Consider the following 26,271-nt stretch of genomic DNA (forward strand, 5'->3'; position numbering starts at 1 on the left):
TAATCATTTACTAATTATTTTACATATATTATACATATTATATATTAAAATTATATATATTATATATATACCGGGACGGGTAAGGACGGGTAATACCTAAACCCGACCCCGCCCTGCCCCCTAAGAACCCGTCCTGCTAAAAACCTGTCCCGGTGCGAAGCGAGTAATTATCCGCTTCAAGCGAGTAGGGACAGAATGGGTACCCGCGAGTTCGGGTGGTATTGCCACCCCTAACTTGAATGTTGCTTTATTCCTCAAGCAAGAATTATAGTGAACTTTCTAAATCTCATATGACTCTCAAATCAAACTACAGTATACACGTACGTGTACACAGAAAACATACTCACATATTAATATTAATTTGGATAAACTACTATTTTAATTACTAACATTTGAATCAAATTATAATTTAATCTCTAACTTTTTAAAAGTTTTATTTCAATCTCAAAAAATTTTAAATAAATTTAATATTATTGTATGTAAGTTAATCAACTCACTAATAATCACTAATAAAAAAAATTTCATTAATTATTCGAATCAAATTTAATAATAGGACAACATTGAATCCGTTTAAAATTTTTTAGAATTGAAATAAGATGTTTAAAATATTTGGAACCAAATTAGAATTTAACTCAAATATTAAAAACCAAAATAATACTTTAGCCTACTAATTTTGATAAAACTCAATTAGCACACAGTTTTCAACAATACTACCTGATAAACTAGTAAACCTCATTTCCAGAACAAATAGTTACATGTCATGGTTATTAATCCCCGGGATATTTAGCAACAGAAACATCTACATACTGAGTAGGTGCTGTAGAGTGATCTTGATACAAGGGCTTTCCAACTTGCAACACATGGAAATGGTCACAAATGTAACATCCCTTCTGCTATACGCTTAGTTCAAACTGGTGCCACCAAATACAAAAAATTAAGGAGTTGGCATGAGATTTTATGCCTTGTTACTACTGTCAACATGGTTTTCTGAATTTTGTCCAACTTTAGAGTTGTCCACTCCGAGGATCTGAGTGGGAGGTTTCTCTGCTTTCTTGACTTCAACATCTTTGCAATTTTTCCCTTCTGACAACCGAGTAGGATGCTGTTCTGTTTTCTTGATTTTCTCCCCATCTTTGGGGTTTATAAAGCTTGGCTGGTTGGTCGAAGAAAGAAGTCTTGCCCACATCCTATCGGTAATCACAACCTGGTTCTGCCTCTCAATGATTCTCTGTGTATCAAAATTTTTAACATTCATCCACAAAAGTCGGAATTATTGTATAGCAGGAAAACACAAACTATCACTTAAAAATTGAAGTAATAGAATGCAAATGCATGTGGGGTGAAAACATCACAAATTTGTTCTGTGTACAACAGTAAATCATTCTTGGTTCTCAACAATATTAGCATATACAAATACCTATGCCTTCATTTTTTACATGCAGGTAGTAGAAGAATGCTAAGTTATAAAACAATTCAGAACCTGTGTAGGTATATGGAGTAACTTAGTAACTTACTTGGAATGGAATATAAGTTTGTCTTCCATTGACAAGCCCACTTGTGTATCCAGTAAACCCAGCCATTGCTCCATGAACTGCACTCTGAGCAAGAAGCGTACAGTAGACATTGTCTGATGCATTACTTGGAACTGCACGTATCATGTAAGTGGGATCTGCCATATAAAACAGTTAAGAACTCAAATATTGTGGCCAAATTTAGAAGAGGATATCTATATTCCCAAACCAAAATGGTTGACAAAATAAGAAACAAATAAAGCAAAAGGGCAAGGGATGAAGTTGGATAAACTTACCTATATATTTAAGAGTGATAGCCATCTTATTTTTCCTGGCAAAATGATCCTATTATAGAAGAACAAACATCTACTAAGAGGGAGAGATTTGCATAAACTGAATAGTCTATAAGAAAGACATTCATCAGAGATAGGTAAGAAAGTTAAAAGGTTAGACAATATTCAAATCCAAGCAAACACACACAAACCATCTAGTATAAAGTCAAACCATGCTGGTAAACTGGGTGTGCTTTTGAAATTGCATCTGCCATTTTCATTTTCCTATTATCTTCATGCAATGCGAATATGATGAAGGTTAAAAAGAAAAAATAGGTGAGAAGGAAAGAGCACCGAATATGATGAAGGTTCCCATTGAGAAACCCAAATAATAAACCAAGATCCTGAGATAAACCATGCAACAGTGCATGGCATATAACAAGTTAACAACACTAGCATTATGTTGATTAAATTACCAAAGGTTCCAATTAGCACTTAATTAGTTAGCATTATGTAGTGTAAACAATTACATATTACACAAGATGTCCAATTGTGGCGTCGAAGAAAAATCACCAACAACTATGACACTAGCAATCCGTGACTAACATCCCAATACCAGCACCCACGATATATAGTTGGGATAATATGTGCTTAACCACTGCCAGTGATTAGGTTAGGTTATGACCTTATGGATAGAGATTAGCTTAGATATGGCCTTATGTGCCTGAAGCAGGTCTCATGAAAGCCCCAGTCAAATCAAATGAATCTTTGTCTATATAATAATGATAATAGCTACTAGTGTGACTAGTAAGAGCTCACAGAGCATGTAACTCTTCAATTCTTAAGGGGATACAGACAAACAAATGACCAAAAGTATTCTACTATACATTTCTGAGGGGGCAAAAAATTAGTTTCAAAGATTTTTCATATGAACAAGTAAATTACCTTGATCCTTTGGGATATCCATAGACCAACGTCTTGAAGTAGCTTGTTTCCAGAAGCATCTTTAGCATTCATGGCTTGAGCATTTTCCTCTGTAAGAAGATCTTGACCAGCCCCCTCTGCTATAACTATAACCATATGACCATTTTCTTTTAGCCTCTTCTCAATAAATTCAAACAGCCCACCATTTCCTTCAAGGAAGAAGGGTGACTCTGGAATCAGGCAACAGTCCACGTCTCTACTAGCAAGAGTAGCATACATCGCAATAAAACCTGCAATGTAAGAAATAAATAAACAAATAAATAATAACAAATAACCCTGTTAAAGGGAACATCATAGTCGTAACATCAAGTCAAACCCAAGGTTTTGAATAATTTTATCAGAGGCTTGAAAGACATGTGAGGTGTACTTACCACTATAGCGCCCCATAAGCTTTACAATGCCAATGCCATTCTCAACACTTTCAGCTTCAACGTGTGCTGCATTAATGGCACGTTGAGCCTCCTCAACCGCAGTATCAAAACCAAATGACTTGTCAATGACCTGCAGAAAAGCAAGAAAATCCACATTAAAAATCTCTTCAAAGTTCAAACATAACATAGGTAAGTGACTATTTAGATAAACTATAAATGGTAAGAGTTCAGCGAGAAAATTTATGGGATTGTGATCAAGCATTACCGGGATGTCATTGTCTATGGTTTTAGGAATCCCAACTACTGCTACTTTCAGCCCTCTCCGTCTAATTTCCTGTGCAATGACTAAAATCAATTTAGAATGCCAGCTTAATATATCAATAGATGCCAAGAATGTTGATGATCCACCATGAAGTTGCGAAATTCAATCAATTTATTTTCGGTTTCCAGAACAGCCATATGCTCCTAACTTGTTCCAATTGAAATTACCATAAAGCTTGATTTAACCCACGAAAGCAGTATTACACCATAAAAACTACAGTCTTGGAATATAACTAAAACTGATGTGTTTCATTGCCGTGATTACCTACTGAAAAAAAATAATGACTATATTACTACCCTTTGTTTTTGTTGGGTCTTGAAAACTCAAGGCATGAATGTGAAACTTGACAGTGATCTAGTTATACCTAATATAATGTTTGAATTGATTTTATTTGTACTCTGTACTGTAAAAAATGAGAGTTTATGTAATGTTTATTTACTGAGATATGGCCAAAAAGGAAAGGAGGCCCCAATTGGTCTAGATTTTGTTGAAACAAAAGCAGCCAGTTTCACATATAAACATTTATCAAACTTATTCTTAGAATGTTTGGAATTGCTCGAGATAATTCCTCTCATCCCTTATGAATTTGTAGTCTAGGATTACCAATCAACAATAACCAACATAAAGAAACAAACCATGGACACATTGGGCCTATAGCAGTCATGAACTTAACATGAATCTTTGAATGAAATGAAATTCCCTTTATTTCTCTTATTAGAGAGCAAAGGAAGGAACATTTTATCATGTCAACATTTGAATCACTATACCTCATAAATCACAGCTGCTCCTCTCTGTGTTCCATCACCTCCAATAACATAAACCTACAACCATACCCAAACAATGAAACCCAGGCACTGACAATACCTCCAATAAAGAGTATTCCTGGAAGTATATTTATGACCCATTAATACAATTGACACATAGGAAACCTGATTTATTCCACGATCCTGGATGCTGTCAACTATCTTGTTAGTATCATGCCCTCCTCGTGATGTCCCAAGAAACGTACCCCCACGTTTATGGATATCATTGACCACCTTAGGTGTTAAAGTAACGGTGTTTTTTGAATAAAATCCTCTATAACCACCCTGCATAACATTGGATACAATTTAGTGGTGCAAACAATGAAGTACAGTAACTTAAGTTAAAATTGATTTCACGGAATGCAATAGAGAGTTCAGTTGAACTTGCATCAATAGGATATTCTCCATATGAGCATCTTTGCCAACACAAATCATATGCTAAACAATATAACGGAACCACAGATAATCGATCCAACATGAATTAACAGAGAAAGTATCCACTCACATCTATGCCAATGACACTGTTGACACCGTACATGTAAGAAAGGCCACAGACAATTTCCCTGATGACGGTGTTGAGGCCAGGGCACAGACCACCACAAGTAACAATGCATGCCCGCACATCATCCGATTTAAAATACACCTAATCATCATATTCATTAGGAAACCGTTAGTCAAAGCAAAAGTTTCATTGCTTCTAATTCATTCATTAACCAAAAGTAAATAAATATGTGTACAGATTAAAGAAAAAAAATTTAACCTTTTGTCGAGGCCCTGCACGTCGAAAATGCACACCCCTGGGACTATCCTTGTGAACAACAACCTACAGTAAGATGTACCAAAGTCCTTAAATACGATTGCAGCTTGTTAACGCCGTTGAATACGAAACAAATGCATTGCTTTTTATCATTTTGACTTATGTAATGTTTTGGTTTATCCTTCATTTGCTATGAGAACTAAAAAATGGCCCTTTTCTTTCCCTATAATTCAGAAATATGACAAATCAAGTTTAAGTGGAGAAAAAAAAAACTGCACAGTGGATGAAGAAAACGAACAAACAGCTAGAATGCAATGATTTCAGAGATGTAAATTGAACCTTCTGAGGAACGGTATCGTCCACGTGCACGAAATATTGCCTAATCAACACAAAAACACAAAGAGAATCAATACTTCAAGCATAACACACATTGCAATCTCAGATCACACGACTATACAAAAAAAAAATTTTAAAATGAAAAGAAAAACTAGATTCACACTCACTTCACAACTGAGTAAGCTGGATTCGACCGCAACGGATTCGGATATGTCTGCAAAAAAATAGAAAAAATAAAAAATCATAATCATCAACTGTAACTTGAGAGAGAGAGAGAGATGTACAGGAAGATTGGGAATGTAGTCGGATAAGTGAGGAACGTCTTCGAGTATATAACCAGCTTCGCCATGAACGATCTTCATATTGGCATCACTAGAAGCCATTGCTACCTTCTTCACTGCGATTCCTTCAATACTTTCCCTCTTTTTTCTTTTCGTTAACGCTCAGATTCTTATGGAGAGATTTTGAGAGTAAGAGACGAAAAACAAAAATATCAAAACGACGAAGAAATATAAAGGAGGAGACAGAGAGTGGAACGAATTGAAACGAGTGGGACTAGCGATAACTTGTTGCGGCGATACGCTCCTAGAATATTGACGCAGACAGATGGAGCTGGATCTGGGCCGTTGGTTGTGGAGATGGACGGTAGATATTGGATCACTTTTGTTATGCAGAAGTTTCGCCAGCAGGGACGATGCGGTGGTCTTGGAAAACCAGTGGCGCGGTTTTACTGGTTAATGTTCTTATGTACCGTCAATCCGTTATGCCACCCCGGTTTACGATATTCTTCATATTTTAATTGAAAAAATGACAAATAAAATTTTTTTATATTGAAAACAAATAATTTATCGAATAATTAAAAATATAAAAATATTTATTATTTTTTAATATGTAAAATATTTAAATTTTTAAAAAAAAATATTTATTTTTATATATTTAAATAAAAAAATTAGATGTTTTATGTTTTAAAAAATAATAAATATTTTTTATATTTTTAAAAAATTATGTGTCTTTAAATTATAACATGAGAAATTTATATATCTTTTTTTATTTTAATTTTTTTTCCTTTAATGTAACAATACTACAATAGTCATCAAGCTTTAAACCATACAGGTAGTCGGGACTAAGCAAAATCTTGTTGGCGCTTTCTTTTCTCCTTTGTTTTTTTACTTTTTTTTTTTTGTCATCTCTTTATCTGGATAGCATTTAGTTGGAGAGAAGAGATACAGTGTAAAAACAAACTAATATCCAAGAATATATTGTTTTTTATTATTTTTTATGGATAAATTACTAAAACCGTAATTAAATAATTTTATGTTCATAAAAATATATTTGAATTTTATTATTAAAAATATTTTTAAATAATTTAAAAATACAACAAAAATATTAAACATTAAATATGTATTTTAAAAAAAATTAAAAATTAAATTTTAACATAGTATTTTACAGGTTCATGAGATAATTTTTATCTTTAAAATTTAGTGTTTTCTGTTAAGTATATTTTTGTGATTTTTTTATCAACAATTAATAATATTTTTAAAAAATAAAAAATATAGAGATCAAATTTTTATTTATTTTTTGTGTATATTTTTTAAATAGTTATCTAAATATTTCTATAAGATTTTTGTTAGAAAATTATAATGAAGAAGAAGATAATAAAACTTATATTTGTTGTGATTTTAAGGTATGATTAAATTGTTTTCTTTAGAAATATATTTATCCCCACACTTAATTACTATAAAATTAATAACAACACTCTCCAAAATATAATTAAACCTATAAATTTTTTATTTAGCAATTATAAAAAATTCTCCACTCTTGAACAAATAAATATAACAATATTTAGTAGATGAATGATTGCACACTTAGTATTAAATCTTTTGAAATAATGGGCAATTATATAAATATGAATAGAGTTCTACGTCCAAGCAAAATAGTTAACTTAAATTTAACTAAATTGTTATAACAATTTTTTAAATTATGCGCCTTCTTCTCCTTTTCCATCTCCTTTTCCGTTTCCTTCTCATTCTCCTTTTATATATCTTCTTCTCCTCCTCATCGTATTTCTTCTTCTCCTAAATTCGCGCACGCAAGTTCTCCTTCTGCTCCTCCTTCTCCAATGTTGTGTCTTCTTCTTGTTACTCTTTAAGTAATTTTTTAATTGTTTGCTCAAATCTAAATCGAATTACTAATAAATTAGAAGCAGAAATTTAAAATAGATAAGGCAGAAACAGATCGCAGTGTTTAAAACAATGAATGATTCAAGTTCAAATCAGTTGAATAAGAGCAATTTAGATTTTTCTTCTGAATCGAATCAAGTGGATGGGGTTTGGATTATTCAATTTTAAATTGAATGGAATGGAATGCAATCGCTAAATTCAGTTGTTTATGAACACTATTTTCAGTTCATTTGGTATTATACAACGGTTTCGTTTTGATAATATTTTCGGTTCATTTGGTATTATACAACGGTTTCGTTTTGATAATATTTTCCATTCATTTGGGACGCAGGTGTTTCTGGATTCAAATTTATATAATGGACAATTTTCGGTTTATTTGATATTATACAACAATTTCGTTTTGATAATATTTTCGCTTCATTCGAGACGCAGGTGTTTCTGAATTTGAATTTATATAATGGACTATTTTCGGATCATTTGATATTATACAATGGTTTTATTTTGATAATATTTTTGGTTCCAAAATTATTTAATGATGTCACCACAGAGAATCAAAATCAATAAAGATGTTAGCAAAATGTTGGTGTTGTTGGTAATGACAATAACGAAAAAAAAAAGATAACGAAGAAGAAGAAGAACCTACGTGCGCGAATTTAAAAGAAGAAGAAGGAAGATGATGAGGAGGAAACAGAGAAGGAAAACGAGAAAATAAAGACGAAGAAGTTGCGTTATTGAAACGCGCGTGTGATATACACTGGTGTGATGAAAGTAATTTTTGTTGAGTTTGGTCCTACTTAGTTGGACTTGGTTGCCAAAAACAATATATATATATAAACATTTAGCAGAAGGCATCCATATAAGTCACCTATCTTTGTTGGGTAAATTATGATTAAGGACAAAATCTTATATTTATTTTGATTTTAAGGCACGATTAGATCATTTTTTTAGAGAAATATTTGTCTCTACACTTAGTTGTTATAGAGTTGATGACAATACTCTTCCAAAATATAATAAAACCAATAAATTTCTTAGTTAACAACAATAAAAAATTCTTAACTCTTTTGAATAAAGAAAAACTCTTAATAGTTAGGGTAAAGTACTAAATTGGTCCCTTACGTTTGGGTGTAATTATGTTTTGATCATTAAGGTTTAAAATGTCCTATTTGAATGCAAAAAAGTTTCATTTAGCTTCAATGTAGTCCTACCGTGAGGTCAAACTTAAATAATTAACGAAATGTCCTATATGACAGCAGTACAAGAATAAGATCGATAATATGGAGAATAATTACAAGTTTCAGATGCACAAAATCAACTGTGAATGCATCAATACATTTATTTATCATTTTTTCTTACCATTTAAATGAAATAAATATATTGATGCATAAATAAATATATTGATGCATGCACGGTTGATTTTGTGTCTTTGGAGCTTGTACTTGTTTTTCAGATTATCGACTTTATTCTTGTACTGTTGTCATGTAGGACATTCTGTTAATTATTTAACTTTGACCTTACGGTGGGACTACATTGAATCTAAATAATTTTTTTTTTAATTCAAATAGGACACTTTAAACCTTAAAGACCAAAATAAAATTACGCCCAAATGTAGGGGACCAATTTAATACTTTACCCTAATAGTTAAAATACACACTTTATTAGTATATTTTGAATGATGGATAAGGGTTTTTACATATATATATATATTTATTGTACACAGTAATTATAATTTTTCACATATATAAATTGTTATGATTCTTCTATTGACAATAGGTAAAATATTTCAAATATACACTATTCTTAAAGAGTTGTGTTCTTTTTAACTAAAAATATAATATTTTAAATATACACCATTCTTAAAGTAATTATATCCTTTTAGCCAAATGATACTATATACCATTATTATAATTGACAATGTATAAATCGTTAATAGCTATTTATTAATATTAATAATAATATTATTAATAATATTAATTAATCAAATTTATAAATACTTTTTAATCCTTCATTATTTACAAAATTTAAATATTATATACAAGTATATGCATAATAAATGTGTCACTAAAATTAAACATTTTTTAGTGTAAATTTTAAATTTCTAATAAAATAGTAGGTATCTAATCGAGTAAATTTATACTTCATATGTTATATGTTAGTACCAAAAATTGCACACATTACTTGCATTCTTCAAGTTTAAGAGCCTATAATTTTACAAAAAAATGCTACTTATCCTTTAAAATTTATTCTTTGGTCAATTTTTTTAAAGAATTATTTTATTTAATTAATTTAAATACCTACTTTTACATATTATTTGTTTAAAAAATAGGAAAGTTACTTTTTATTTTCTCTCTCCTCTAAGGGCTGAATAAAGGATGATATTTAAAGGATACCTAATTGTAATGTAATTTTAAGCACTTATAATGACTTTGTACTCATCCTGGTGTCATGAATATTTACGAGAATAAAACCTCTAAAATTTTATATTGGAGCGGCACCACTCCTATATTCATATAGGTGAAATCCTTTGATAAATAATATTATCATTCCATTAAGAATTTTAACCCACACTCCTAATTTATTGTAAATAGCACTAACTCCTATACCTTATTGTTCCAATTGTTAAATAGCTTGTTATTACTTATTAAATCTTGAAACTACTAGTCTATTAGAATAAGATTGGGTTTTTATCATTTAACAACAATAGGTTTTAATCCCATTTTAACAGTAGTCTTTTTTATTTTATTCCTTGACAAACTTTTAGTCAAAGAATCTGCTAAATTCCCTCTAGATCTTATATAAATGATAGTAATAATACCATCATCTATTAATTACCTCACAAACTTATGTCTCAAACTTATATGTCTAGACTTTTCATTATAAACCTTATTATATGTTCAATACATGATTGATTCACTATCACAGAAGATTGAAATGACTGTCATCTGCTGTGGTCACAGCTTTATATCATATAACAAATTTTTGAGTCATTCTACTTTTTTACCCGTGACTGATAAAGTTACAAACTCATCCTCCATGGTAGAATGTGAAATACACATTTATTTCTTTGAGGCCCAACTTATTGCTCCACTACCTATGGTGAAAATTCATCCTAAAATGGATTTGTTATCACTAAGATTTGTAATCCAACTTGTGTCGAAATAACTTTCTAAAACTGCGGGATAATCACTATAATGTAATCCCAAGTTTATGGTTTTCTTGTGATAACCAAAAATCCTAGGTTATATAGCCTTCTAATGCTAATTGCTAGGTTTTTTTGTAAACCTTGATAATTTACACACAACAAATGCTATATTAGGTTTGGTGCAATGCATTGCATATACTAAACTTCCAACAGTACTAACATATTCTAATTATGCTACAGTCCTCTCTATGTTTTCTTCTAATTTAAAATTATGATCATAGGGTGTATTTGATTATTTAATTGTAAGGTGATCAAATTTTTTCAATATCTTTTTTATATAATAAGCTAGAAGCCAATTTTATTCTTATGCACCTTTATGCCTAATATTATATCAACTTCATTCAAATTCTTCAACTTAAATTTAGAAGTTAGATATTTATTCGTTACACGAATTCTTTCTAAATTTATTCGGATGATTAACATATCATCAACATATAAACAAACGATTACTCCATAATCCAAAGTAAATTTTGAGTAAATACATTTATCCGCATTATTATGTGATAAGTCATTTGATAACACAACTGAATCAAATTTCTCATGCCATTGTTTAGGCACTTATTTTAAACCATACAAAGACTTAACTAATTTACAAACTTTTTTTTTAGGGTTAAGTATGATTTTGGTCCCCAATGTAGGGGCTGAAAATTTTTTTCGTCCCTCGCCTTTTTTTCGCTCCAAAATGGTCCCCAAAGTTTCACTTTATTTTAAAATGGTCCTTCGGACAAAAATACCCCTCCCTCTCCCCTCTTCTTCCTCAACCAGTTCCTCAACCAGAAGCAGAAGCGCAAACCTCCCTCCCCTCTTCTTCCTCAACCAGAAACACAAGCAAAAACAGGCAGAAGCAAAAGCAACCAAAGCATCAAATAAAAGGCTTAAACAGAAACAACCAGAAGCATCATCAACAACAATAACAATGGAATCCTTTGAATCTGAAAAATTAAAGAAAAAGAAATAAAAAATTAAAACAGAGGGAAAGGGTTGCGGTGGTGGTGGAGAGGAGGGGCTGCGGCGGTGAACGGCGACTGCGGCGGAGTGGAGCTGCTGCGGCGGCGACCTTTCCCCTTCCCCCTTTCCCCTTCCCCCTCTTCCCGAAACAACACCCCTCCAGCTTCTCTTTCTCCCGCCTCCCCCCGTCTCGGCGGCGCTGTGTTTTTGTTGAAGAAGAAAGGAGTGGCGTGGAGGAGCAGTGGCGTGGAGCGGCTGCGGCGGTGTGGAGCTGCTGCGGCGGCGACCTTCCCCCTTCCCCCTTTCCCCTTCCCCCTCTTCCCGAAACAACACCCCCCTCCCGCTTCTCTTTCTCCCCTCTCCACTTCTCTTTCTCCCCCTTCCCCCATCTCGGCGGCGCTGTGTATTTGCTGAGGAAGAAAGGAGCGGCGTGGAGCGGCTACGGCAGTGTGGAAGAAGAAGAAGAAGAAGCGGGCAGTGGCGGGATCGGCGGTGCGGTGGTGCTCTCTCCCTTCCCCCTTCTTCCCTTCCCCTCCCCCCCTCTCGCCCCACCCCCCCTTCTTTCCTCCCCCGATTCTGTCTCTCCCTTTCTTTTCTTTTTTTTTATTTATTTTTTATTTATTTTATATTTATTTTATTTTATTATTTTTTAATAAAGGGTAATTTAGTAATAAAAAAAATAAAATGGGTAAAAAGGATCATTTTAAAACAAACTGAAACTTTGGGGACCATTTTGGAGCGAAAAAAAGGCGAGGGACGAAAAAAATTTTCAGCCCCTACCTTGGGGACCAAAATCATACTTATCCCTTTTTTTATTTTTGGATAGCACATAGTGTAACACCCTAATTACCCTAAGCCTTACCTCGCGTCGTAAACCAAAGGTTAATCAAAGGTTAAGACAAGTCTAAAGCTTATAGGCATTTATATATAGAAAGAAATAATAATACTAGAAACCTGATGAAGGATTAAGCTCAAAAACAGAGTTTCAAAGTGCAAAACATTCACACGAAGCTACACTACTCGAGGCATAAAATATACATACAGCTATCAAGACATATATATAGATATATCAAAGTATAATAGTCATAAGAGTCTAGCCACGGCTCGCGGAGTTTAAGCCGGCTAGTTATATACAAACATACAGAGTTTAGAAAATAAAACATCTTATACAAACTTCCTCTCAAAGTAAGCCTCTAAGGCAAATATAAATAAAAAAGGTGAGAGAACTAAACAAAATAATCAAAAGACTTCAAAACATAGTGAAGATCCTTCGCTCTGTCACCATCAAGCAACTCACCGAGGTGGGTTGTGACCTGCATCTGAAAAACAATAACAGAGTATGGAATGAGAACTGGATATTCTCAGTATGGTAACAGTACCCAGTGATGTAAGATATAAGACTCCGGGACGCCAGAGGCAATCCTAGAACTTCATATACATTACATGAATCAAGCTTAAACCATAAGTAAACTTTAAAACATACTTTCAAACCATAAAGAGAAAGGGATAATCTAACTTAGTGAATTTCTAATCTAACAATTTTCCGCTGTCCTACAGCCTTCGCCAGCCTAACCTCCATGTGATCCCATCGCCACCGCCTTCCAAACCTCCTCAATCCCAGCAGAAAATACAAATAATACAATGCAAGTAAAGCACAAGTATAAGCATGTATATCAAGTAATTCAAATAGGCAATTAGGCATGTTATACAATTAGACAAGCAATTCAAGTCGGCAAAGCAAGCAAACAGATAAAAGATGCACATGATGAATGCCTGTCCTATCTGGCTGTGATATCACATCGTCGGTTCAACTGCCAATCCGACACACCTCCATGGAGATGTCGCCCTTCGGTCTCATAATGAAAATCCCGAGATATTGTGCCCGGATCATAGTCCAGGATGTCAGTGCCTGCATACTATAGTGATTCCGAAGGGATGCGAGCGGGATACTCTTGCCACGGACCTCACATCTCAATGTAAGCGAGACTAACCACCGCCCTTACGCCGCCGCCGCGACCTCGACAGGCGGGATTAACCGCCGTCCCCGCCAGGTGCATAATGTCTCAATAATCTCAGTTTAAAAACATTACATCAGTGGTTTTCAAAATCATTTCATTTAATACTCAGTAATTCACCACTTTCACAATTTTTTGTCAGTAATCATCAATACAATATCCTGCCTTCTCACTCAACCAAATTCGTCCTCAGTACTCTAGAAACCTAAGTCTCCGTTTTCTAAAATTTTACAAGAAAATACCTAATTGATTTCACCTCGAGCCCTCTCTATGTTCTGACACCTAAAAACAAGCTAAAGAGTCTTATATAAGTGTCACAAAAGTTTACAAGCTTGTCGGGAAGGTAAAACAGTTAAAAACAAGATTTTTATTGAAAAACAAGGCAGTGTGCGTATGCATAGAGTTGTGCGTACGCACTCCCCAAAGAGTTTTCTAAAAGTGTACGTACGCATAGAGGTGTGCGTACACACAGTAAGTAAAAGTTTTCATTCTGCGTACACGCACAGATACGTGCGAACGCCCTCGACAGAATGCACCTCCCAGCGTGTGCATGTGCACGAGGTTGTGCGTACGCACAACTTGCAAATTTCACAGGGTGTGTGCGGGCACCAGAATGTGCGATCGCCCTCAACAGAATGCATGTACCTGTTAGGGGTGTAAGTTACCGAACCGAACCGAAAATTACAACAACCGAATGAAAAACCGAAAAAACCGGTTTTTTGTTTTTTTAATTAAACCGATCGGTTCGGTTCGGTTTTCGGTTGGTTTGGTAGAAACCGAACCGAACCGAACCGAGGCAGATGTGGTCTAGTGGTTGTTTTTACTGGTTTACCCTTAGTTTAACCTAGGTATAAAAGCTTAAATCTGAAACCCCTTCACCCTCTTCCCCTTTCACTCGCGCAGCCTTCACTCACACAGACACCCACTTTCCCTTCCATCTTCCATTCTTCCTCCTCCATGCGGCCATGACTGAGAGAATGAGAGGTTGAGAGAGCCAGAGAGCCAGAGAGCGTCATCCACTATCAAGGAAGCCCTCCACCGTCGCTCGAAGCCGTCGCAAGTCATCCATTCATCTCCGACGCAGACTCGCAGGCGTAGCAAAGAGCAGCGCCGTCGTGTAGCCAGAAGCCCAGAAGCATCATCCAGTTCGCACCCTCCACCGTCGCTTGAAGCCGCCATCCAGTCATAAGCCGTGGCAACAAACCCTAAGCGGAGCAGCACTCTGGTCGCCGAGCAGCAGTCCAGTCGCCGAGCCCACTCCTGCAAAAAGCAACTGAACAATATCTTCTTCGAAGGTTAGAATTTGTCCTTGGTTATAAGACCCACATTTCCATCCGCTTGTTATTTGCTGAATTGAATAATTGTTGTGTATAAAGATCGTTTTTGAATGAATGTTTTTGCTGGAAATTTTTGTGATAGTTTTAGTTATAATTATATGTTAATGTATTGGTTGCTGGAAATTTTTGGGATAGTTTTAGTTATAATTATATGTGTGTTTGCAGGCAAGCAAGAAGATAGCAGATGCTAAAGTCGCGAAAGATTTTCAGGCAGTGTTGAAAAAATTTCAGAAGGCACAGCGTCTTGCGGCAGAGAGGGAAACTGCTTACACCGAACCCCATTTGTTCCACAAGCTGCTCCATTCAGGTGACTAATCAACCATTAGTGAAATCTAACAGTGGAAGACTGTGTTTATTTGTGTGGCGTAATGCTTATGTTGATACGATTTTATATATTGAACTCATTCTTAAAGAAGAATATGTTACTGCTGATTATTAATTTTGCTTCTCTACTGGCTGTCATCTATGCACATAACACTTATTATTTGGAATTTTATTTTTGCAATTGCAGCTATACAGCTAATGAAGCAGATGCTAATTCTGGTAAGACTCCAGAACAGCGTGCCCTTCTTGTGGAATTCAGAAGGTAATTTTTGTATATCAGATTACTTCTTAAATGTAACCTATTTGTCGTTGGAAATTATGCTATAATCACGTTGATGCTAAAATGCTTCTTTTTTCTTTATTATTTTCCTAAGTAAAGATATGTTGTAAGAATTTAATTATTTCAAAATTCTAATCTATACTTAATTGAAACACACTGCATTTCAATGATAATATAATGAATGCCCAAGCTACCAAATGGAAGTACTAACTTGTTATAACATTTTTTATTTTAAGGTTGAAGGTATTAGCAAATTCTTTTAGGGACTAATATTGAATTCCAATTTTGTCATGGACCAAAATGTATTTTGACAATTTTAGATTTGACCTAATGTAATATTTAGTATCTTATCTATTACATTATCTTACTGCAGGCAAGAGGTCTTGTTTTTAGATAATGAGATTGTCTTCAATGAGGCTATCATTGAAGAAAGAGAGCATGGCATTCAAGCAATTCAGCAGCAAATTGGTGAAGTAAATGAAATTTTTAAAGACCTTGCTGTGCTTGTGCATGAACAAGGAACTATGATTGGTTTAGTTGTTATTTAGTTGCTAAATGTGTTTGTTAGTTTGTTTGGTTTTAAGATTGTATTTGTTAGACATTTTTAAGTGTTTGTTTTATGTTTATTTGTGTGTTTGTTTTATGTTTAGTTATTAGAATGGATTGAAAATCTAATGAATTTGGATGTAATGTACCTTGTTATTTCAGTTTATTGACTATTTTAAACCTCTAGTTATTGTGATTCTTATTCTGTTCATCAGGAATTAAAAACCGAAAAAACCGACCGAACCAAACCGCTATTGGTTCGGTTCGGTTCGGTTCGGTTGTTGTAAAAGTAACAAACCGAACAGTTGTGTGTTTGTAGGAACCGAACATATCGGTTCGGTTGGTTTTTGGTCCAAAACCGAACCAAACCAAACCGATAACACCCCTAGTAGTTGTGTGTGCGTGCGCACCAATGTATGCGTATGCACATTTTCAAAAAATTCACAGATTGTGCGTGCGCACAAAGGTGTGCGTACGCACAAGTCACAACATTGCCCCTGCTCCGAGCTCGCGCACAGCAGTGGGCATGCGCACACAAATCAAAACTCAATTTCTGCAACCTTCACAGAAATCATATTTTTTACACCAACTTCCAACAATCATATCTTTTTTTACAAAATTTCAATTTTTACAAAATCTATACCGTTTTAAAGCTCTTTGAATTATCTTTAATTTAATATAAAATTTAATCAATTTCAAAAATCGTAGCTCAAGATATGATCTGTCAAAGTTAGCCTAAAATTTATTTTTACCAAAAATATTAAAAACTCAAATTTGCCAAAACTCTCAATTCAAATCACCTATTCCATATCCAAAACAGTTCTAATGCAGCTAATTTATATACATACACCTTCTCATCAATTCACAACTTAGCAACCTATATTATCATCCATTTCATACACCAAATTCCACTTATAAAACTTCAAAGCTCAATAATTTAACATCATAAACCATCATTTTACCTTCCTCACATTTATCAACATCCACAAGCCTCATAATTCATTATCAATCCTCATAATCTTCATTATCCATCCGACATCATAAATCAACATCATCATTCATTAAAATAATCACAATCATCATACATCAACAATCATCAACAACCAATTCAATCCTATCCTAAGGTCTACTAGCCTAAGTGTCCAATATTATACATTACCTAGAGAAAACCGAAACCATACCTTGTCCGATTCTCAATTTGTGCTATACACCAAAAATTTGTGCCCAACAAGCTTTCAACCACAACCAAGCTACCAACTCAAATCCAAAGGCTCTCAAAATCACAATAATCAAGCTATACACAATTAATTCATAAAATCAATACTTAAGGTTCCATATATACATAAAACCACAAGTGATTTGGGATTTCTTACCTTGCCTAATGTGGATTGGGACAAAATTCACTAATTATCCGGTGTTAGATTGTACCTAAATAATCAAAATCACAAGAACCACTCATTCATCATAGCCAAAATTCAAATATGTTATAGAAGGAAGAACTGGACAGAGATTTTCGAGAAGCTTACCACAATACTTAGCTAGAAGTGACGGGCTCGGCAAGAGCTTCGCGTAGCTGCTGACAACACGCGAATCAGAGCACCATAGCTCGATTTATGACCAAAAGAGTGAGGAAGTGAATAGTATTTGTGGAGCCCTAGCTCACTTCTCTCTCAATTCATGTTGCTTTAGCCTTCAAGTGCTGAAAGTGAGTGAATTTGTCACTTAAGTGACCTTTTATATGTGGGGCTTGGGTCCAATTTAGGCCCGGTCCAACCCGTTAGTATTTTTGACCCGTTTGGCCCAACTTTGGGCCAAACCTTTAAAATTAGCGCCTGATTTTCAACTTTAATTTATTTCTTAATTTTTTCTACTGTTTTTATCATTCTCGCAAAGTACCGGATATACTTAAGTCGGTACTGCCGGTTAATTTACCAGTACGTATTTTTACGTAATTTTTCAAAGAAAATTACATTTTCCAACTCAAAAAAATCTATTGAGTTCAAATATCATATTTAAAATTTATAATTAACATTTTAAATTTTTGGATCCCATTTTGGGCAATTAATTTAATTTAATTAAGCGGTTAATTAGTCGCAATTCTTACATTCTCCCCACTAAATAAGAAATTTTGCCCTCAAAATTTGGTTTACTCATCATCACCATTAAATGTTCCCTCAAGTTAAACCTACCTCTCACTATTCTTCTTTTCATCCCTTCGTGTCAGCTCAAATTCCTTTCTATATCCTTTATTCTTATTTATAACGCCCTATTTTAACCGAATTCAAGCCTATGTTGTACTCATCCTTCTTACTTTTAGCTTCCCTCAATTCAACTTCAATACTACATCAGCATTTCAACTCAATATGTTCCAAATCCATCTCTCAAATAAATCATTTTCCATTTTAATCTAAACCCAAGGTCACCAAGATCAATTATCGCAATCCATATCCTTCAAACTCTACAATTGCACTCACTTATCACCCAAATCTAATTTATTTACCTATCTTCATCTCCATAACCTATCCCAAATCATTCTAATCTTACAGCCACAATCAAACTTAGTCTATGGGTAATCATTATTTACATTAACCCACCAAACTCTTCCAGTATTCAAGCCTAAATTATTTTCAGTCACCATTCTACTACTTCTATTCACAACTATCATGTACTATTGCATTCCACAAGCTTCTGCTGCGCCACTCTGATTTTTCTGCCACTAATTAATTAATCAATCCCATTATTCAATCAAGTCATACATCATTATCAGATTACAAAATCTAGGCTTGCTTTTAAACTTCCTCAACTCAACCTAAATAGGGTTTACGCTCATCTTAAGACTAAGTAATAACTTAGGGCCTTATAGCATCTCTATGCCTAACTCAAGGTCTCATTAAATCTCCAATCTCAATACTTGTATTACCTAGGACCTCAACAACAACTAGAGTGTCCATTCCGGTTATTCATCTTTACTTTAAGTGCAACACTACAACTTGACATACTAAACAATTAATGAATTTTCACTTGTCATAACTAAAATCAAATACCACTTAATGTCAAACCCAATCAAAATTAGAGCCTAATTTCATACCCACTTATTTTTCTCCTTTTCTACATACCTCTACACTTAAATAATTCACTAAGTACCAAATGTTATATCGGGATGCACCCCAAGATTTTCAACAAAGCGTCATCGTAGATCCCAACTGGTTTATGGGGTTCCAGCAATACAAACATTAGCTCTGTAGTTAATTTTTCTTTCAACTTTTTCCCCACAATTGACATCCGTACCAACGAGGCACCCATGTGTGTTAACTTAGTCACAGGTAACTCTATTTGCCAAAATCAAAACTTCACAACTCCTTGTAAGGTTGCACGCTCACCGGTTTCATCTTTCGTGTTCATAATTCGTGTCCTAAGAAACTAATATATCAATGGTTGCGTCTAAGGATTGCATGCAATGTCGAAATGAGCTCAAGTTATCTGAAGGGATACCAAGCTCAAAGGAGAACAAATAATTTGAATGGTATCCGTGAGAAATTGAAAGGATACATTGTTTTATGATCAGACAAGGTTGTAGAAAATAAGAAAATGCACCAGAAAGAGAATTAGAGTGCATCTCAAAAAGGAATTCCAAATTAAGAATCTTTGAAAGAAATAATAAGGCACATTGAATCAAAATATGTCTCTATTGATGGTTTATCTCAATAGAAATCTTCCTCACACTTGATTAGGTCAAAACAAATTTAGGCTCAAGCCAAGGAGTACGAGTTTCGTGCAAAGACATATGCAAGCAAGGGTTTGGTTTAGGGAACGTTCAATTTAATTATCAAGAAGAATCGTGGAATAAGGTACTTCAACGCGGATTACAAAAGGAAGACAGATCGAGTCACAAGCATTTATTGGTAATCCCTCTCGTATTAGGTCTCCCACTGCCATCCTTCTTCACCCTTATCTGATGGTAACTGATTCTTAAATCAATTTTTCGAAAACACTCCAACTCCTTGCAACTGATCCATTAAGTCATCTATCCTTGGCAACGATACTTGTTCTTCACCGTCACTTTGTTCAACCGTCGGTAATCCACGTAGAGTCGCATTCACCTCCAAGAGTATATAACCTTCAGCTACAACTGTCCTTCCTTCCACGAAGTGTTCTGATACTTAATATCGTCAACCTAACTCAAGTCGTTAATCATCTTTCATAATTCTACCGTGTCAATGCTCCCTCACGCTTTCCGCTGTATTACTCTAATTAGTTATCACTAAAAACCCGAATTGCTTGGTTGCATCCACCAGACTTATCTTCTCACATTAGTTCCTCGAACGCTAAGTTTGGCCAGCCCTAAGGGCAACGTTCTAGAAAATAAAATTAAGCTAAACTCTGGTCCTAATCTTGACGTTCACTCTGATATTCCTAGTTCTAAATCCTCGTCCCCGTCACAAGCTACTAAGGAGAGTCGGATTATAACATCCTCCAATGTAATTAAAATTTGGTTATCATTCGTTACCTCAAATTGGAGATCTTTAACCCCATCATTAAGACTGATCCGCACCTTGGTCCTTCCTATAAGGACAACGTACAGAGATATGTCCTGATAATCCGCAGCGATAACATCCACTGAACCCAGCCATACACGACGTTTTCGGATGGTATCTTCCACATCTCGGGCACCTTAACTCCTCTTGTTGAGCCCACACTTGCTTATCTCCTCCTCTCGCCTAGTGATATTTGTCATGGTTAATCTCTCCAACATGTCCTCGACCTTGGGATCGCTGAGGGGCATGTCTTCCCTTCTTGAAGTTCTGGCCTCTTGATGGAACGTACTTCCCACGAACTCTGCTACTACTACCGCCATAATCACCTCTCACCAAAATCGTCTTCTTGGAATAATCTTCAATAATTCTTGCCTTGTTCACCAGTTCAGAGAATCTCTGAATCCCTAATGGAACCACAATAGTCATAATAGTTTTCCTCATACCTCCTTGGTATCTTTCACACTTCCAACCCTCATAGGACTCAGGAGCTCCTTGACATACCCTTGAGAACCTACAGAGCTCCTCGAACTTACTCGTATATTTGGCCATAGACATTGAACCTTTTTTCAGCTGTATAAGCCCTAACTCTCTGGCCTCCCTCACTGACTCAAGAAAATACTTCTTGTAGAAAGCAGTCCGAAACAGCTCCAATGGAATATCCATATTCTGTAGTTGCAAAAATCGACACTCTCCTTGCCACCAATGCTGAGCTTCTCCCACTAATTGGTAAGTCGCATATTCCACGAACTGATTGTTTGAGACATGTTGAGTTTGTAGTGCACACTCCACAGCAATAAACCATTTGTCTGCTTCACCAGGATTTGTTGTTCCCTTGAAAATTGGGGGATTAACTTCTAGAAAAGAGGTTAGTGACATCGGAACACCATCCAAATTGGTCCCGGTCCCTTCTCCATTCCCAGTACCAGCTGATCGTCATATCCTTTCCCCATTTTGAATCATGGAAGTAGTGTTCGCTTGCATAGAGTTAGCCAACTTAGTCATCACCGTCATAAGTTCAGCATGATTGTCCGTCGACGAGTTACCCTCATTCTCTTTTCGAGTACCTGTCTGACCTTGTCTACGAGTCGCTATTCAGGGTCCTGTCCACACCAAACAATCGATATCAAGGTGATCGGTCTCAATATCAAAAGCCTAGTACTTCAATTATCCCAAAAAGACACTCACAAATAAGCATGCTACATATATATCAAGCAGATAACCTAAATAGCATGAAAGAAAAATGACCCAGAGTATGCAATGAAGCACAATCGGTCCATCCCTCAGGCTCACGAGGATAAACCGCTCTGATACCACTAAATGTAACACCCTAATTATCCTAAGCCTTACCTCGCGTCGTAAAACAAAGGTTAATCAAAAGTTACAATAAGTCTAAAGCTTATACGCATTTATATATAAAAAGAAATAATAATTCTAGAAGCCGGATAAAGGAGTAAACTCAAAAACAGAGTTTCAAAGCGCAAAACGTTCACATGAAGCTACACTACTCGAGGCACAACATATACATACAGCTATATCAAGACATATATATATATATATATATATATATATATATATATATATATATATATATATATAGAGAGAGAGAGAGAGAGAGAGAGAGAGAGAGAGATATATCAAAGTATAATAGTCATAAGAGTCTAGCCGCGGCTCGCAGAGTTTAAGCCGGCTAGTTATATAGAGACATACAGAGTTTAGAAAATAAAACAGCTTATACAAACTTCCTCTCAAAGTAAGCCTCTAAGATAAATATAAATACAAAAGGTGAGAGAACTAAACAAAATAATCAAAAGACTTCAAAACATAGTGAAGATCCTCCGCTCTGTCACCATCAAGCAACTCACCGAGGTGGGTTGCGACCTGCATATGAAAAATAACAACAGAGTATGGAATGAGAACCAGAGGTTTTCAGTATGGTAACAGTACCCAGTGATATAAGATATAAGACTTTGGGACGCCAGAGGCAATCCTAGAACTTCATATCCGTCACAAGATTCAAGCTTAAACCATAAGTAAGCTTTAAAACATACTTTAAAACCATAAAGAAAAAGGGGGTAATCTAACTTAGTGGATTTCTAATCTAACAATTTCCAGATGTCCCACAGCCTTCGCCAGCCTAACCTCCATGCGATTCTATCGCCACCGCCTTCCGAACCTCCTCAATCCCAGCAGAAAACACAAATAATACAATGCTAGTAAAGCACAAGTATAAGCATGTATATCAAGTAATTCAAATAGGAAATTAGGCATGTTATACAATTAGGCAAGCAATTCAAGTCGGCAAAGCAAGCAAACAGATAAAAGATGCACATGATGAATGTCTGTCCTATCTGGCTGTGATATCACATCGTCGGTTCAACTGCCAACCCGACACACCTCCATGGAGATGTCGCCCTTCGGTCTCATAATGGGAACCCCTGAGATATTGTGTCCGGATCACGGTCCAGGATGTCAGTGCCTGCATACTATAGTGATTCCGAAGGGATGTGAGTGGGATACTCTTGCCACGGACCTCACATCTCAACGTAAGCGGGACTAACCACCGTCCTTATGCTGCCGCCGCGACCTCGACAGGCGGGATTAACCGCCGTCCCCGCCAGGGGCATAGTGTCTCAATAATCTTAGTTTAAAAACATTACATCAGTGGTTTTCAAAATCATTTCATTCAATACTCAGTAATTCACCACTTCCACAATTTTCTGTCAGTAATCATCAATACAATACCCCGCCTTCTCACTCAACCAAATTCGTCCTCAGTACTCCAGAAACCTAAGTCTCCATTTTCTAAAATTTTGCAAGAAAATACCTAATTGATTTCACCTCGAGCCCTCTCTATGTTTTGACACCTAAAAACAAGCTAAAGAGTCTTATATAAGCGTCACAGAAGTTTACAAGCTTACCGGGATAGTAAAACAGTTAAAAACAATATTTTTATTGAAAAACAGGGCAGTGTATGTATGCACAGGGTTATGCATACACACTCCCCAAAGAGTTTTCTAAAAGTGTGCGTACGCACAATAAGTAAAAGTTTCCATTCTGCGTACACGCACAGATACGTGCGAACGCCCTCGACAGAATGCACCTCCTAGCGTGTGCATGTGCACGAGGTTGTGCGTACGCACAACTTACAAATTTCACAGTGTGTGTGCGCACACCAGAGTGTGCGATTGCCCTCAACAGAATGCATGTCCCTGTGTGTGCATGCGGACCAGTATATGCGTACGCACATTTTCAAAAAATTCACAAGTTATGCGTGCACACAAAGGTGTGCGTACGCATAAGTCATGACATTGTCCCTGCTCCGAGTACGCACACAACAGTGTGCGTGCGCACACAAATCAAAATTCATAATTTTCTACAACCTTCACACTAATCATATTTTTGACACCAACTTCCAACGATCATATATTTTTTTATAAAATTTCAATTTTCATAAAAGTCGATACTGTTTTAAAGTTCTTTGAATTATCTTTAATTTGATATAAAATTTTAATCAATTTCAAAAATCGTAGCTCAAGATATAATCCGTCAAAGTTAGCCTACAATCTATTTTTTACCAAAAATACTAAAAACTCAAATTTGCCAAAACTCTCAATTCAAATCACCTATTCTATATCCAAAACAGTTCTAATGCACCTAATCTATATACATACACCTTCTCATCAATTCACAACTTAGCAATCTATAGTATCATCCATTTCATACACCAAATTCCACTTATAAAACTTCAAATCTCAATAATTTAATATCATAAACCATCATTTTACCTTTCTCACATTTATCAACATCCACAACACCAAATTCCACTTATAAAACTTCAAATCTAAATAATTTAATATCATAAACCATTATTTTACCTTTCTCACATTTATCAACATCCACAAGCCTCATAATTCATTATCAATCCTCATAATCTTCATTATCCACCCCACATCATAAATCAACATCATCATCCATTAAAATCATCACAATCATCATACATCAACAATTATCAACAACCAATTCAATCCTATCCTAAGGACTACTAGCCTAAGTGTCTAGAAATATTATATATTATATAGAGAAAACCGAAATCATACATTGGCTGATTCCCAATACGTGCTATACATAAAAAATGTGTGCCTAACAAGCTTTTAACCACAACCAAGCCACCAACTCAAATTCAAAGACTTCCAAAATCACAATAATCAAGCTATACACAATTAATTCATAAAATCAATACTTAGGGTTCCATATATACATAAAACTACAAGTGATTCGAGATTTTTTACCTTGCGCAATGTGGATTGGGACAAAACCCACTAATTACCCAGTGTTAGATTGTACCTAAATAATCAAAATCACAAGAACCACTCATTCACCATAGCCAAAATTCAAATTTGTTATAGAAGGAAGAATTGGTCATGGATTTTTGAAAAGCTTACCACAATACCTAGCTAGAAGTGACGGGCTCGGAAAAAATTTTGCGTAGCCGCCAACGGCACGCGAATCAGAACACCGTAACTCGAGTTATAACCAAAAGAGTGAGGAAGTGAATAGTGTTTGTGGAACCCTAGCTCACTTCTCTCTTAATTCACGTTGCTTCAGCCTTCAAGTGCCGAAAGTGAGTGAATTTATCACTTAAGTGACCTTTTATATATGAGGCTTGGGCCCAATTTGGGTCCAGTCTAATCCGTTAGTATTTTTGGCCCGTTTGGTCCAACTTTAGGCGAAACCTTTAAAATTAGCGCCCGGTTTTCAACTTTAATTTATTTGTAACTTTTTCTATTGTTTTTATCATTCTCGCACAGTACTGGATAGACTTAAGTTGGTACTGCCGGTTAATTTACCAGTACGTATTTTTACACAATTTTTCGAAGAAAATTACATTTTTCAACTCAGAAAAATCTACTGAGTAAAAATAATATATTTAAATTTTCCAATTAACATTTTAAATTTTTGGATCCTATTTTAGACAATTAATTTAATTTAATTAAGTGGTTAATTAGTCGCGGTTTTTACACATAGCCTTTCGGTTGCTTCATATAATTTTTTCATTAAAATATTTATTTAAAAAGCCGTTTTAACATCCATTTCATGTATGTGAAACTTGTAAATGGATGCTAATGCTATTAGAGTCCTAATAAAAATCATTCTTGTCACAGGTACATAGATATTAAAATAGCCTAAACCTTCTTTTTGTCTAAACTCCTTGACCACTAACCTTGCTTTAAAGGTTTGTAGTGAACCATCAGTATTATACTTTCTTCTAAATACTCACTTACATTTTATAGGCTTTAAGCCTAAAGGTAAATCAAACTAAGAGCCAAATATTATTTGATAACATCGAGTCCATTTTATTATTTGTTGTTTCTTTCTAAAAGACAGAATTCCTAGAAGACATTACCTCTTTGAATATTTGAGGATCACCCTCTTTGTTCATCACAATAGAAATCTATTTTGTTATAGAATTTTTAGTTCTTTTTACCAAAAAAGTGATAGCCTGAGAAGAAATAAAATATGGACTGAAGTTCTTTTTTTTTCTCATTTGCAA

The 26,271-nt window shown here is 35.0% G+C and overlaps 2 protein-coding genes across 2 annotated transcripts; one reads left to right on the forward strand and one right to left on the reverse strand.

Annotated features, from left to right (window-relative positions):
* Window positions 1-639: 639 nt before the first annotated feature.
* LOC112767386 (ATP-dependent 6-phosphofructokinase 6) lies at window positions 640-6,129 on the reverse strand. Its single transcript, XM_025813250.3, has 13 exons — window positions 5,641-6,129; window positions 5,524-5,570; window positions 5,360-5,399; window positions 5,024-5,086; window positions 4,769-4,906; window positions 4,390-4,548; window positions 4,228-4,281; window positions 3,404-3,472; window positions 3,139-3,268; window positions 2,729-2,997; window positions 1,808-1,856; window positions 1,515-1,669; window positions 640-1,228 (listed from the first exon to the last, which is right to left on the reverse strand). The coding sequence occupies exons 1-13, from the start codon at window positions 5,737-5,739 to the stop codon at window positions 956-958; spliced, it is 1,545 nt and encodes a 514-aa protein (XP_025669035.1). The 5' UTR covers window positions 5,740-6,129; the 3' UTR covers window positions 640-955.
* Window positions 6,130-15,085: 8,956 nt separating this feature from the next.
* LOC140180783 (syntaxin-21-like) lies at window positions 15,086-16,187 on the forward strand. Its single transcript, XM_072222079.1, has 4 exons — window positions 15,086-15,091; window positions 15,201-15,319; window positions 15,547-15,621; window positions 16,013-16,187. Exons 1-4 carry the CDS (start codon window positions 15,086-15,088, stop codon window positions 16,185-16,187), a joined length of 375 nt encoding a protein of 124 aa, XP_072078180.1.
* The last annotated feature ends 10,084 nt before the right edge of the window (window positions 16,188-26,271 follow it).

The sequence above is a fragment of the Arachis hypogaea genome, chromosome 17 (genome assembly GCF_003086295.3).
Source record: "Arachis hypogaea cultivar Tifrunner chromosome 17, arahy.Tifrunner.gnm2.J5K5, whole genome shotgun sequence".
Taxonomy (NCBI): domain Eukaryota; kingdom Viridiplantae; phylum Streptophyta; class Magnoliopsida; order Fabales; family Fabaceae; genus Arachis; species Arachis hypogaea.

Excerpts from the sequence above, each read along its gene's own strand:
- LOC112767386 (XM_025813250.3), bottom strand. The coding sequence starts at position 5,739 with ATGGCTTCTAGTGATGCCAATATGAAGATCGTTCATGGCGAAGCTGGT. Across the intron at positions 5,400-5,523 it reads CCAGCTTACTCAGTTGTGAA|GCAATATTTCGTGCACGTGG; the intron begins GTGAGTGTGAAT and ends TGTGTTGATTAG. Across the intron at positions 1,857-2,728 it reads GGATATCCCAAAGGATCAAG|GATCATTTTGCCAGGAAAAA; the intron begins GTAATTTACTTG and ends CTTCTATAATAG.
- LOC140180783 (XM_072222079.1), top strand. Across the intron at positions 15,320-15,546 it reads GCTTACACCGAACCCCATTT|CTATACAGCTAATGAAGCAG; the intron begins GTTCCACAAGCT and ends TTGCAATTGCAG. Across the intron at positions 15,622-16,012 it reads CTTCTTGTGGAATTCAGAAG|GCAAGAGGTCTTGTTTTTAG; the intron begins GTAATTTTTGTA and ends ATCTTACTGCAG.